The 14,845-nt window shown below is 58.0% G+C and overlaps 4 protein-coding genes across 4 annotated transcripts; all 4 read left to right on the top strand.

Moving 5' to 3' along the window:
- Positions 1-2,497: 2,497 nt before the first annotated feature.
- On the top strand, positions 2,498-3,478 carry PHYSODRAFT_491597 (hypothetical protein; the record flags this gene model as incomplete). The annotated part of the gene is made up of 1 exon (XM_009524981.1): positions 2,498-3,478. The coding sequence occupies one exon, from the start codon at positions 2,498-2,500 to the stop codon at positions 3,476-3,478; it is 981 nt and encodes a 326-aa protein (XP_009523276.1).
- Positions 3,479-7,130: 3,652 nt separating this feature from the next.
- PHYSODRAFT_497209 (hypothetical protein) lies at positions 7,131-7,553 on the top strand (the record flags this gene model as incomplete). Its single annotated transcript, XM_009524982.1, has 2 exons — positions 7,131-7,390; positions 7,445-7,553. The coding sequence occupies 2 exons, from the start codon at positions 7,131-7,133 to the stop codon at positions 7,551-7,553; spliced, it is 369 nt and encodes a 122-aa protein (XP_009523277.1).
- Positions 7,554-7,694: 141 nt separating this feature from the next.
- Positions 7,695-8,075, top strand: PHYSODRAFT_490428 (hypothetical protein; the record flags this gene model as incomplete). The annotated part of the gene is made up of 2 exons (XM_009524983.1): positions 7,695-7,918; positions 7,955-8,075. 2 exons carry the CDS (start codon positions 7,695-7,697, stop codon positions 8,073-8,075), a joined length of 345 nt encoding a protein of 114 aa, XP_009523278.1.
- A 1,200-nt stretch (positions 8,076-9,275) lies between these two features.
- On the top strand, positions 9,276-9,683 carry PHYSODRAFT_415649 (hypothetical protein; the record flags this gene model as incomplete). The annotated part of the gene is made up of 2 exons (XM_009524984.1): positions 9,276-9,526; positions 9,605-9,683. Coding segments are annotated over 2 exons (330 nt in total), but the record flags the coding sequence as incomplete, so codon positions are not given.
- Between the last annotated feature and the right edge of the window lie 5,162 nt (positions 9,684-14,845).

A 14,845-nucleotide genomic window follows, 5' to 3' on the forward strand; every position in this document is an offset into this window, starting at 1 on the left:
AGCATACTCGGCCGATGCTTTGAAGCAATGCGTGCGAGCGAATGGGGTCGACTCTTCGAGCCGCGCATGATCCGCCAAGCGGTGTGGGCCGACCTGAGCCACGAGTTGGCGCGACCGGTGAATGCGGTCACAGTGGAGCAAGTGGCGAAGGACACGGTGACGTTCCTGAAAGCGTTGGGTCTCCGGCCCACGCTTGCCCCGTCGCCGTCGACTCTGGAGAGTTTCCTGCCCGCGGAAGCCGGAGCCGAGCTCTGGCAATGGAAGAAGAAGTTGTGTACATGACCCCCTTCTCTTTGGAACAGCCGAAGGCGGCTCGCACCAACAAGGGGGTGTGACCCAGCGCGCGTCCCGCTCCCGCGAGCTCCGAAGAAGACTGAGCGCAGTTACTCAGCCCAGGCTGGGACTAGAGGAGTGTTCAGTGCGTCGGGCGAGCGATCGCCGTACTTTCAAGACTCCCACATGGTCACTCCACCCGCGACGACTCGTACTGAACGAGTAGCGCGTGGTGCCGAAGACTCGAGAGTGACCAGGAGCAGTCTACGAAGCTCCGGACGGAGCTCAAGTCGCAAGTCCCGCTCCGCCGACGACTCATCTGATGACGACGATGACTTCACCGGAGACGGAGGTGCACAAATGGACGAATATCTGCGACAGATCCGGGAAGTGAGCGACGCAGAGACAGTGAACCCGACGCCGAGGCTCGAGGTAGCGATGCACCGACCACTGGGGCAGATCCCGACGTTCTCGGGCGCTCGCAACAGGAGCGAGAACTCGATGCAGTGGCTGCGCGCGTTTGTGTACGAGATGAAAGGTACACACGCGCCACCCAATGAATGGTGCATGCCCTTCGAGCTCCGCCTGAGAGACGGCGTGGTACACTGGCACCGACAACTGACCAAGAAGACCAAACGAACCTGGACTCTGCTGAGCGAAGCCTTCATCCGCTACTACTGCTCCCAGTTCAGCCAGTCAGCGGAAACCCGATACTACTCTGCCAAGCGCGACGACAAGGAACACGTCTGCGACTACCTGAACCGACTCAACGGCTACGCCCGCAACGCAGGCGCCCAGTTCGAGAACGGCGGCCGCAAGGCGAAAGACCACGTCAAGCGCTTCCTGGAGACTTACGGTGACCGTAAGCTGGAGAGACGACTCGCTCCTCTGCGGATCAAGGACATCCATGAGCTGGAGGAGATGATCATCGAAATGCTGAAGGTTGAAGAGCGACAGATTTCGCGCGAGTCTTTGCAGTCGCGATCCAAGGCTCGGGAACCGTCCCGCCGACGTGATGACAGGCGTCCCGATGACTCGCGTCGCCGAGATGACCGGCGCCGCCAAGACACCCGAGACGGATACCGCCGCGATGACTCGTGAACTGGCCACAGCCGTGGGGATCGACGCGAACGAGATTATGAGCGTCGTCGCGACGACTCCAGGAACGTTCCTCGCGTGACCCTGGCTGACGCATCAGTGGAAGACATAGTCGCTGAGCTGCAAGGACGGGACGCCAGGAGCACCTCGACCGGACGCGACAGTGCGTGCCAGCAGTTCAACGATGACAGCGACGCCGCCAGCGATCAAGGCTCCGATGACTCGTGGTACTCGGATGAAGGCGGGCACGATGGTTACTCAACGGATGACAGCGATCACTACGTGGCTGCGGCGAACGAGAATGAACGACGCGCGGCAGCCGACGGCACGTACACCAGGTCCGACAACCGGCCTTCCCGACGCGACCAGAATGGTCGGGAACCCAGCCGGGACAACCGATACTAGAGCCGAGATGGCCGTGACAATCGACGACGCCAGTACGGTCTCTGCGCTGCCTGTGGTGGTCTATCCCACTCGGCCCACTTCTGCAACCGGCGCTGCAAGTTGTGCAAACAAGTGCACGACGCAGGCCGGTGCGAAGTCTTCCAAGAACTTACCAAGCTTGTCCGCAACAAGGTGGACACAAAGGACCTCACTCCTGAGCTCCAGAACCTCCTCTTCACGGAACATTTAAACTAGGCAGCCCGCCAACTGAAACTGGGTTGGTCCCAATCGGGCTGCCACATTAGCCGAGCCTGCAGTCGAAGCGGAGTGCATCTACGCTTTTGTGGGCAAGTGCGAATGGCCGGATGAAGGACGAGGTACATGGGTGAACGCGACGGAATTTGAAAAGGAGAGAGGCGAAAGCCTCGGTGGAGGTGATTTGAGTGAGAAGAGTGATGAAGAAGTGATTGAAGACACTGCCGAAGACTGGGTGACGAGTGCAGTGCAAGAAACATCGCGCCGACGCCTCGACGTGGAGGTACGCCTTCTACCCGGAGAGCGTATGGGATGGTGGTCGGCGCAGAAATTCGACCGACGAGTACGTATGAGGACACTGGTGAACGGAGCGGTCAACGACTCGCGGACGCGGATCTTGCTGGACACTGGAGCGAACGTCAGTGTTATTTCCGAGAAGTATGCCAACCGGCTGAGGATCAAGGACATTCCAGACCATGGTCGGTGTATGGAAGTCCAGGGTACCACAAAGGGCAAGGCGACGACGACTCGGAGGGCGTCTGTGACGATTACGCTCGGATGGGAGCCTGTTTACGTTTTTGAGATGTGGATCATCGACCACAACGTAGGCGTCGACGTGGTGCTAGGCACCGACTTCATGATCCCGGCTGGGATCCGGTTGGATATCTTCAACGCGGCGGCCAAGCTCCCGGACGAAGTGATGATCCCGCTGATCAAGACGCAGAACATGGTCGACGAGGCCGAAGGAGTCCACGTCAACGGGGGCCCGGTCGATGTGCTGCAGATTCCCGGCCGAGAATGGAAGGACTTCCGATTGCAACGGAAGCGGCCATCCCCGACGACTCACGTGCCGTGGACCCGACGGACCGACAAGCTCATCCCTACGGTGAAGCGGTTCCACAAGGGACATCCGCAGCGGATCCGACTGACCAACCTTGACAACCGGCTCACGATCTGTCCGGCTCACACAACCTTCGTGGTGTGGGTACCAATCGGGTCGTTGCCGAAGTCTGAGGGATATGTGCGGCTCGACTCTGACAAGTATAGGGAATGGCAAGTCATTGCCTACGAGGCTGCCCGCGATACGACGCTGCTCAAGTGGGAAGCCGAGCTTTACGCTCAATGGTTAGCCGCCCAGCCGTCGGCAGTGGATCGACCCGACTATCCCACTCCAACGGGGCTGCTCCGACGGCCTCCCGAAGACTCTCAAGACGAGCACAGCTCGGAGTCGCCCGACAGTGATGGAGGTGAAGATTCTGACGGCTTGCCAGTGGGCAATGATCCAGAATCCGCACCAGAAGAAGTTGCGCAACGGATAGTTGCAGCCGTCGACGACTCGACAGGGGTGACCCTCAATACTCGAGTGGAAGCGGCTGACTTGGAGACGTCTGAGCGCCCTGCTGAGGGAGATGAGTCGTCGGGGACCGGGATGGACGAACCTACGGAGTCAAAGAGTGCTAAGGATTAAGTCCCGACGACTCAATCCTGCTCGAACCCGGATATCGAGGCCGGTTTGACACGACTCGAGCAAACGTTCATATGTGTCTCGCGATTCTTGAGCACAGAAGGTACAGAGACCGCGAATGACGCCGCTGTTGTCTCGTTCGAGCATCTCGCGGCTGACATCGGGTTGGAAGACTACGCGCACGAGCTGACGTTCCTTCCTGACTTGTCCGAAGCCGCTACGACCACTCTGGACTACGACGCAGACAATGTGCGGAATCCTGAGTTGTCGGCGGCGCGACAGGACGATCTAATCAAGGTGCTCAAGAGCCATGAGCCAATCATGATCGCAAGCGGTAATGCGTTACCACCACCAGCATATGGGGTGGTCTGTGACATAGACGTGCAAGGGCACGCGCCGATCAAGCAACGAGCCCGGCGGATACCACTACGGCATCTCAAGAAGCTGTATGAGCTGCTGAGAGGGCTGCTCAAGGCTGGACTCGTGTCTTCCTCTGACAGCCCATGGGCATCGCCGATCGTCATCGTCCTGAAAAAGAACGGGATCGACATTCGACTGTGCATCGACTACAAGCTGGTCAATGCCATCACAGCGATCATGGAATACGCCATGCCACTCGTCGACGACTTGTTGACCGACCTAGAAGCATACCTCTGGTTCTGCTCACTCGACGCTGCGAGTGGATTTTGGGCCATCATGATGACGCTACGAGCGCGCAAGATCTCGGCCTTCGTCTGCCCGCTGGGGCACTTCGAGTGGCTTCGCATGCCATTCGGCCTTAAGAACGCGCCAATGATCTACCAGCGCATGATCGACAACGCGTTGTGGGGTCATGTCCAGCCGAAGGGAGGTTGGAAGGCCTTTGCGGAGCGGATGGGAGCTGCCGAAGCCGAATCAGCACGCCTCCGACGACTCGAGTCGTCGGGATACCTGCAGAACCCTTCCGCAGCGTCCCGCACGAAGTTTGCAGCCGCTCACGACGACTCGCAGGCACTAGATCCTGTCGTGCTGCTGATCAACAGCCCGGATGCGGACATGTTTGCGACCAACGAGCCCGACGACTCGTCACTGGTTCCGGTGTTCGATCGCCGATCGTTTGTGGATGCCATATGCTTCGGAGGCGAGAGCTTCGAAGACTGCCTCGCCACGCTGGACGGGCTCTTGAGCCGATTTGAGGAGTGCCGGATCAGCGTCAGCTTCACCAAGGGCATATTCGTGCAAGGACGCGTCGATTTCCTGTCGCACGAAATCTCGCGAGATGGGATGCGCGCAGACCCCAAGAAACTGGACGCAATCACGAAGCTGGCGTTCCCTCGGACAAAAAAGGGGATGCAGTCCTTCCTCGGAGCGCTGAATTACTACAGCCGGTTTATCCAAGACTTCGCAGTCTATGGAGCTGCGCTGTACCAGCACAAGGACGACGACTTCGCGCCCGGGGGTGACCTCGCTGTAGCCCGCCGCAGCTTCCAAGCACTTCAGCAGAAGGTGGCGGCGGCGCCGATCCTTCGGCACTTCGATAAGAAGAAGGACGTGCACGTGATGCTTTACGCGAACGAATGGGCACTCAGCTCGACATTGCTCCAGATACACGACGACAATCTGCACCCCGTGCGCTTCTGTGGTCGCGTCTTGAAGGACGCAGAAATGAATTACCACCCTGCCGAAAAGGAGGTGTTAGCTCTACTCCAGCTCCTGAAGACCTGCTTTACACAGCTAGCAGGACGGACTATTCGCGTGTACACGCGGTTCTCTACGTTGGAATGGATTACCAAGTCCAAGTCACTCTTCGGGAGAGCGGTGCAATTCGCCGTGTTGCTTTCCCCGTGGCACTTAGTCGTCCAACGCGTGAAGGAGAAGGACTGCGTGTTTTCGTAACTTCTCCAGTCGACGGTGACCAACTTTGTGGACCTTGCTGACTCGCTGGACCTGGTTGCTCCACCTACAAAAGGCTCGCCGACGACTCGAAAAAAGGAAGAGCACTTGAGCAGTAGTTGGCAAAATGCAAAGTGATTCGATTCAGGTCCTTAGTTCGCAACCGCGTGCTACCTCTAAGCCTGCTACTGGATACCTCTTACTGGATACACCCTACTGGATTCTCTACTGGATACACAGTTACCTTATCCAATCAGAGAACGCCACGTCGATGCCCATCTTGTACCCACAATCTTGGCGTAATCACCGTGACGTAATCATCGTCCCGTAATCACCTGAATGATTTCGGTACCACACAGTGAAGGTCACGCCGACCTCACTGATGACGCGTTCACGTCACACGGTCGCTTGGCGGGGCGTCGTCACATCAGTCTTGACAACACTCCCACTCGACTCGTCAGCGACCACGATGCCCAGCTTCGTCCTGAGCGCGTCGAACTGCGGCGCCGCGATCGGCTTCGTCATGATGTCCGCCAGCATGTCGAGTGTCGAAACATACTGCAACACCACTTGACCGTCTTCCACCTTCTCGCGCACGAAGTGGTAGCGAATGTCGATGTGCTTGGTGCGCTTGTGGAACTCCGGGTTCTTGGCCAACGCGATGGAGCCTTGGTTGTCCTCGTAGATCTTCACCGCTTCATCGCTCGCCATCTCGCCCAGCTCGCACAGAAACACCTTGAGCCACACCGCCTCCTGCGTGGCCTCCGACAGCGCCATGTACTCGGCTTCCGTCGACGAGAGCGCCACCGTGCGCTGCTTCTTGCTTCGCCAGCTGATGCATCCGCCGTTCATCATGAACGCGTAGCCGCTCGTACTCCGTCGAGACTCGATGTCGCCGGCCCAGTCCGCGTCCGAGTAGCCTTGCAGTCCGTCCTCGCTGCTCGCTTGAAACACGAGGCCGTGCGTCTTCGTGCCTCGGATGTAGCGGAAGACCCTCTTGAGCGCCTGCCAGTGTGTCGGACATGGGTCCGCTGCGAACTGGCTCAGCACTCCCACTGCCGCTGCGAGGTCCGGACGAGTCCCCACCATGAGATACATGAGGCAGCCCACGGCGTTCCGGTACGGAACATTCGCCATGGTCTCGTCGTGCTTGCAGCCTCCCTCGCACATGGCCTTGGTCAGCTTCAGACCCGGATCCTGCGGTGTCTTCACAGGGTTGCTCTCATCCATCTTGAACTTCTCGAGAATGTCCTTCGCGAACTTGGTCTGCCGCACCGACACCTTCCCAGTCGCCACATCTTGCTCGATCTCCATACCGAGAAAGTACTTGAGCTGGCCCATGTCAGTCATCTCGAACCGGTCACTCAGCGCCTGCTTCGTGTCCTTCAGCATCCTGTCGCTGCTGCTGGCGAGGACCAGATCGTCCACGTACAGTGCCACGAACATCATGTCGTGATTGTCCCGCTTCAAGTAGATGCAGTGGTCGGACTCGCACTTCTTGAACCCCAGCTTCAACATGAACTCGTCGATCGTCTTGTTCCACATCCGCGGCGACTGCTTCAGGCCGTACAGCGAACGCTTGAGCCGGCACACGTAGTCGGGTCGATCTCCGTCCACATATCCGTCCGGCTGCGCCATGTAGATGTCCTCGTCCAACAAGCCGTTGAGGAACGCGGTCTTCACATCCATCTGGTGCACTGTGAGCTTGTACTTGGCCGCCAGACTCAGCAACACCCGAATCGACGTGAACTTGGCCACCGGCGCGAACGTCTCGTCGTAGTCGATGCCGTACTTCTGCGAGAACCCCTTCGCCACCAGTCGCGCCTTGAACCGCTCGATCTCTCCAGACTGGTTCTCCTTCACGCGGAACACCCATCTGCAGCCGATCGCCTTGCGTCCCTTCGGCAGTGGCACCAGGGTCCACGTCTCGTTCTTGCGGAGCGACTCCACCTCCGAGTCGCACGCCTCTTTCCACTTGTCTGCGTCGCTGGATTCCATCGCCGACTTGAACGTTGTCGGCATCTCTCCCACTGAATCCACGACGTACGCAGCCTCGAAGTCTTCCTTCTCTTGTGCTGCGGCAGACATCTCGTCCAGCGGTTGCTGTCGTCTTGGCACCGCATACCGCTTGGCACTCGGAACCTCCACGGCTTCCTCGAGCGACTGCGTGCGCGGGTGTCGCTTGCTGCCGGGTTCAAAGTCTTGATTCCGCGCAGCTTCTTCTCTGTTCTCGTCTGATCCGGACTGAGTCTCTTCATCCGTGGTGTCTTCATCATCATCTGTCGGAAGACCCACCAACACCTCCTTCGAAGCGTAGTCGCGTCTCCCACCGTCGAAGACATCCTCCATGAACTGCGCGTCGCGGCTCACCAACACGCGACCGCTCTCGATCTCCTCGAACCGATACGCCTTCTCGTGCTCCGAGTACCCGAGGAAACGACAGCGCACCGACCGAGCGTCGAACTTCGACCGCTTCTCCTTCGGCACGTGCACGTACGCGTGGCACCCGAACACCTTGAGGTTGGCCAGCAAAGGCTTCTTGCCGGTCCAAACGTGGTGCGGCGACTTGTCGTGACTGATGGCGCGCGTCGGACACCGGTTGCGGAGGAACGTGGCCGTCATCACCGCTTCTCCCCAGTACTCCTTCGACAACCCGGCGTGCTCCAGCATGCAGCGCGCACACTCCACCAGCGTCCGATTCATTCGCTCGGCCACTCCGTTGAGCTGAGGCGTGTATGGTGGCGTGAACTTCTGCTCGATGCCGCGATCCGCACACAACTTGGCCATCGCACCCGAAGTGTACTCGCCGCCGTTGTCGCTCCGAAGCACCTTCACTCGCTTGCCGGTCTGCGTCTCAGCCAACGCGACGAACGCAGCGAACTTGGCAGCCACCTCCGACTTGTTCCGTAGCAGGTACACCACGCAGAAGTGCGACTTGTCGTCGATGAACGTGACGAAGTAGCGCTTGCCTCCGAACGTCGCCGTCTGCATCGGACCGCACACATCGCTGTGGACCACCTCCAGCACTTGCTTCGCACGGTTCGGCGACGACTTCATGAAGCTTACTCGCGTTTGCTTGCCGAGTGCGCACCCGTCGCACACCTCCCACTGCTTCACCGACGTCATTGGGATGCCAGTGCCGTAGCCCTTCTTGACGATGGCGTCGAGACCACCATGGCCGATGTGACCAAGTCGAAGGTGCCAGAGGTACGACGTGGTGTCCCCTTGGCGATTCTTCGAGCTTGCCGCATTGGCCTCGTCAGCAGGCGTCCTCGGCGTCATGCAGAGCTTGAACAGTCCTTTGCCTTCGCGAGCGCCGAGCTTCCACTTGAGACCCTTCGTTTCCGCGAAGCACCCGTCGCTCTCGAAGGTCACTGGCCCGACGTCCTTGGTGAAGCGGCCGACGGAGAACAGGTTGCGCGACAGCTTCGGGATGTGCCACACACCCGTGAGCACACCCTTCTTCATGCCGCGCGGTGTCTGCATCGACATCACGATGTCGCCGCTCCCCACCGCCTGAACCACGCCGTCGTCCGCCAGATGCACGTCCACCGGAGAGATCTTCTTGTAGTTCTTCATGTACTCCTTCGAGTACGTCATGTGCTGCGTCGCACCCGAGTCGACCAGCCACATGCCGCTCAGCTTGGAGGCACCCGTGTCGCCACCAACCGAGAAGAGGAAGTCGCCAGAGTCATCTTCGACCTGCGCGACGTTCGCTCGTTGCGGCCTCTGCCGCTCCCCGTTCTCGCGGATCCGCACCGGACACTTGGCGATCCAATGTCCGTGCTCGCCGCAGTAGTGACAGGCGCTCGTCCTCTGCGCTTGCGCCTGCCGTCCCTTGCGCTTCCCGTTGTCGCTTGTCATGAACGCTTGACCTTGAGCGTGCGCGGTTCCGTCAGCACCGCCACCTTGTTCCTTGCGCTTCATGTCCTCGTGCAGGAGCCGAGACGTCACGAGCTCCCACGTCAGCGTGTCGGAGCGCGATTCCAACGCCGTGATGAGGAACTGGTACGACTCGCTCAGACTGGCAAGAAGCGTGATCACCAAGTCGTCCTCGCTGACCGGAGCGCCGACCGCGTCGAGTTGTTCCGCCAGCGTCTTGAGCTTGTTAATGTGCTCCAGCACATCATCACCTTCGTCCATCGTTGTCGTGAAGAACCGTCGACGAAGAAAGAGCTTGTTCGCCAGGCTCTTCTTCTCGAAGTGTCCCTCGAGTCTTGACCATGCATCATGCGCGTCCTTCGCCGACCGCACCAGCGGCAGCTGCGAGTCCTCCAACGCGAGACAGACGATCGCCAGCGCCTTGCGCGACTTCTTGCGAAACGTCGCTTGGTCCGCCGCGGTCGTGCACTGCTCGAGCTTCACTTCCCCACTCGTCACTTCCCACAGTTCGCGCTCCTCCAGCACCATCTGCATCTTGAACTTCCATGTGTGGAAGTTGGTTCCGTCGAACTTGTTGATGCGGGCGGTCGCGGTCGGGGCGGCGTCCATGGCGAAGGCGTAGTCGGGGTCTTGGTCAGGGAAGACGGGGCTTGGGCTCATAACCAAAAGGAAGAGCACTTGAGCAGTAGTTGGCAAAATGCAAAGTGATTCGATTCAGGTCCTTAGTTCGCAACCGCGTGCTACCTCTAAGCCTGCTACTGGATACCTCTTACTGGATACACCCTACTGGATTCTCTACTGGATACACAGTTACCTTATCCAATCAGAGAACGCCACGTCGATGCCCATCTTGTACCCACAATCTTGGCGTAATCACCGTGACGTAATCATCGTCCCGTAATCACCTGAATGATTTCGGTACCACACAGTGAAGGTCACGCCGACCTCACTGATGACGCGTTCACGTCACACGGTCGCTTGGCGGGGCGTCGTCACATCAGTCTTGACAACATCGAATGGATCCAAACCTCCTGTACGCCCGTCTCCCGAAGACTCACACGGGGTTTGTGGTCTCCTTTGACGGCTCCGCGAAGACAGAGAAGTATGGCGGTTACGGCAGTTGTTCGTGGATCGTGTGGCGCCTACCAGAGTGGAAAATAGTGATTGCAGCGAGCGCTTACCTCGAGAAGACCACCGTCAACCTCGCCGAGTATACTGGCATGACCAACGGAGTGCTTGCAGCGTTGGACCATGGCGCCGAAGACTTGGTCATCGTCGGGGACTCGAGGCTCGCGATCCAGCAATCCCTAGGGGTGATCGCATGCCGGAAGGAGTCGCTGATGACTTAGCTGAGTCGCCACAAGGAGATCACGGCACGACTGCGGTCTGTAAAATACCTGCACGTGGTTCGAGAATTCAACGCAGCTGCCGACTCATTGGCGTCAGAAACACTTGAGTCCAAGACGTCGAAGGTGGTCCTGAGTGAAACTCGGAAGGCAGAGCTCTGCGAACTGAACCTCATCCAGGAAGTGATCTATGAGCCGACGCCAGATGAAGCGACAGTGCAAAACCATGTTCCTGGAGGCTCTATTCAAATTGCGGACGGATACGAGGTCACCAAACCCAGGACATTCGCTGATTTCGTGCGCAACTAACCTTTCAGGATCATGGCGATGACTCGTTCACAGGCTAGATTGAAGACGAAGTGAGTCCGATTTGCGGACGACAGTACAAACGAGACGTCACCCAAGCCGATGACTCAAACCGACAAAGAGCACACTGATGAACGACCACCGGAAGCAGCTCAAGCACCGCCCGCAGCGCCAAACGCAGAAGACATTGACCCCGTTGAAGTCCAAGCGGAGAGGCGACGGCGCATAGCGGCCGCTCAGGACGAGGAACTACGGCGGGCAAACCTGAAGACAGTCCTCCGAGTCGAGGTCGAGAAGCTCGGGTACAGGGCTACACGAGATGCCTGGAAAATTGCGGACAAGTTTGTTCTGTCCGATGACGGAGTACTCTACGATGTGAATTCGAGTCGTCGAGACACGTCTGGAGAGCAAGAGGAGATCAAGCTGCGTCTCGTGGTACCCACCACGATGATTCAAGAAGTGTTGCAGAACTGCCATGACTCGCTAGAAGGCGGGCACCAAGGGGTAGTGCGGACCTACCAGCGAGTCAAGCGGGATTACTATTGGTTCGGCCTCTATACAGACGTCGAGAAGCATGTGAAGTCGTGCCCGGACTGCAGCACCAGCAAAAGCCGACCACAGTTGCGAGGGTATTCTCCCGGCAACGTGTTGGCAGAGCGACCACTCCAAATTATGTCCATGAACTTCGTAATACCGCTCCCGATGACTCGGAGAGGCAACACTGCCCTCCTCCTGTTCCAATGTGCTTTCACGGGATTTGTGATAGCCAAGGCAATGTCGGACACGACAGCGCTCAAGGTAGCCCAAGCTTTCGAAGAGTGTATATACCGACGATTCGGAGCACCTTCGTTGGTTAGACACCTCGCTTTATGAGCGAGGTGTTCCAGGCCTTTGCCGAAATGATGCAGTCAAGGTCGCGGGCTACGCTGAGTTATCGGCCGCAAGCCAACGGGCAGCAAGAGAGGTCGGTGAAGACGGTGATTCAATCCGTGAGAGTGTACGCCGAAGACCCGCTTCAGCAGGACTGGGACGAGATCGTGGAACGGTTGGTCTTCGCGATCAACAACTCACAAGACATGACCCGGAAGGAAACTCCATTCTTCCTCGTCCATGAATGGGACGCTCAGTCGACGTTGAAAGCGATGTCGTCCTCGCTCCGCAGGGGCAGTGGCAGACAGTCCGACGCGCTGGCGTGGCGCCGAGCCGTCAACCGACAACACCAGATTGCACTCGAGATGGCCAAGGAATACCAAGCGACTGAAAAAGCCCGCCGAGCACGCGAACATAACGAAGCACTGAGCCGGAAGGAGAGATCAACCATCCCGACGACTGGCAGGAACAAGTCGTCGACAGCATCGCCAACCAATCAGGACGCGGACTCAGACCCCTCAAGCAACGCGCCGATGTCTCTATTCGAGCCGGGCAGTCGCGTATGGCTGTACATGGAACGTGTCAAGCCGGGGCTGACCAAGAAGCTGGCCCACCGCTGGCACGGCCCGTTACGGATCAAGAAGAAGGTCGAAGAGTACACCTACGAGCTCGAGTTGCCGAACCGGAGCGGCTATCGGTTTTACCCGGTAGTCCATGTCTCGCGGTTGAAGCCGGTGAGTGAATTCAAAGACCGCCGAAGACTCGACTGGCGCCTGACATCACCGAAGACTCACGGCTGGACTTCGACGTGGAACTACTTCCCGAAGACAGCTGGGAACCTGATAGTCTGGCCGGCGAAAGCGAAGTGTTGGAGATTCTAGATGATCGGATGCCCATGTCAACAAGAACGGGACGCTCAGTGCGTGAATTTAAGATCAAGTGGGCGGATCAGGACGAGCCCACGTGGGAACCAGTCACCCACCTCTCCTGTGGAGGTCTTCTCTACGACTACCTGAGGCGTGTGGTGGAGTCCCTCAGATAAAAACTAATAAACTCCCACACGTGTCCTGCCACGCAACTACGAGGGGGGTTACCCCTGCAAGCCAAATACCCAAAGACAAGTCCCGAGTTCTCTAGGCCTCACCTTGTGTACCCTTGTAGCAAGACTCGGATCTTTATCTAGCGTAATTCCTAGAAGACGTGTAATATGAAAGGGTGAATATGGGGTTCCTTACACTCGCAGGCAGAGACTTAGGTTAACTCTGTCGCGGATGCACTTGTACAGCGAGGTAACTCTTCCCACTGTACGACAACTTGTTGTACAATATGTACGAGATCTATTGGAGATCTCCTGCCGCAGCTAGTCTGCGGGTCCAAACCAAAGTGCGAGACGCACACCAATACCTTACTAAACCGTTTAGAGTGTCCTACTGTCGAACACTGAGAGCTGATCTCCTGAGTCCAGACAATGCAACACACTACGCTACTAGAAGGTTACCGGGGAGGCCGAATCAATCCAGAACCCCGAGTACACTTCGCAAGTAGGTAGGAAACAGTCACAGTACACACGTAGGCGCTAACCGCACAACACAAAGACTAATATGAAGAAGTACCTTGTCTCGTTGTTGGATATTGAGGGTTGCTGGTCTTGGGTACTGTGTACCAGTTGTACCCATTAACCGGTTAACCCGAACCGGTCCAATCCGAACCCACGTTGATTATGGTGATTACGGTAAGTTGTTTACGCCACCGATGATTAGACGAGTAGGATGATTGGATGAACACCGGTGAGTGATGGTTGATTAGATGCACTAGGTGATAGGACGCAGGGTCGCGTGTCTATAACAGTAGGGTGTAAGCTCCAACAATTCAATCACTTTCGAATCTTCATTCTACCCCTCAAGTGCCTTCGCTCCGGTCCCGCCGTCTGCGACGTCCCTCCCTCCGCTTCGTCCGAGCTTCGTGTCCAAGATCCATACCTTCCATCAGGTTATGAGCCCAAGCACCATGTCCTCTGCCCAAGACGCCTCGACCAAGGTCTCCATTGACAAGTTCAACGGGGACAACTACGCGACGTGGAACCGCTACATGCGTGGCGTGTTCCTGACCAAGTCGACGTGGCATGTCGTGAACCGCGAGACGACGCCGAGCTTCACGGACTCGCGGGCCAAGGACGACTACGTCAAATCGAGCAACATCGCGTTCGGACTGATGTTGCTCCACATGGACGCGGACTACCACCATGTGGTCGACGACTGCGAGGAAGCGTGGGTTGCGTGGACGTGCCTGAAGACGCTGTACGGTGGTTCGCAGAAGGCTGGACGCATCTACCTGAAGCGCCAACTCTTCAGCATGGAGATGTCGGAAGGCGGCAACGTCTTGCATCATTGCAACGAGGTCCTCAACATCAGCGCCAAGCTCAGCAGCATCGGCGCCAAGATGGAGGATGAGGACGTGGCGATCTGCCTGTTGCGCAGCCTCCCCAAGAGCTACGAGAACGTCGTGCTGAACTTGGAGATGAGCAGCGCTGAACTACGATCGCAAGAGGTCGTGAAGGTGCTGACGAATGAGCACATCAAGAGACAAGGCGAGAAGACGGCGACGGTGAAGACGGAGAATGCGGCCAAGGCGTTCAACACCGACCGAGAGTCTCGCCAGTGTACGTACTGCGGGAAATTGGGGCACACGATTGACAAGTGCTGGACCAAGCAGAAGGACGAGAATCGGGGCCCAAGACGCGGCGGCAATGGCAATGGCCGTGGACGCGGGACCAACAATGCCCAGTGGAGGAACGACGACGCCAGCTACAACTACGACTACGGCTATGATCGAGTGGCGTTCGCGGTCTCACTGGAGTGTGGCATTTCGACGGGCAAGAATGTGTCCGGGTTGTGGGCGGTCGACAGCGGCGCAACGCACCGCATCTGCAACGACAAGGCCAAGTTCGCTCATTTGATTGAGCGGAATGAAGGCGAACTTTCGGTGGCCGACGGCAACAAGGCGGCCATCATGGGTGTGGGGACCATCGTGGAACGAGTGGTTCTGCCCAACGGCGACGAGCGCGACATCGAGATCAAGAACGCGCTGTACGTCC

Source organism: Phytophthora sojae (assembly GCF_000149755.1).
Source record: "Phytophthora sojae unplaced genomic scaffold PHYSOscaffold_3, whole genome shotgun sequence".
Lineage (NCBI taxonomy): Eukaryota > Oomycota > Peronosporomycetes > Peronosporales > Peronosporaceae > Phytophthora > Phytophthora sojae.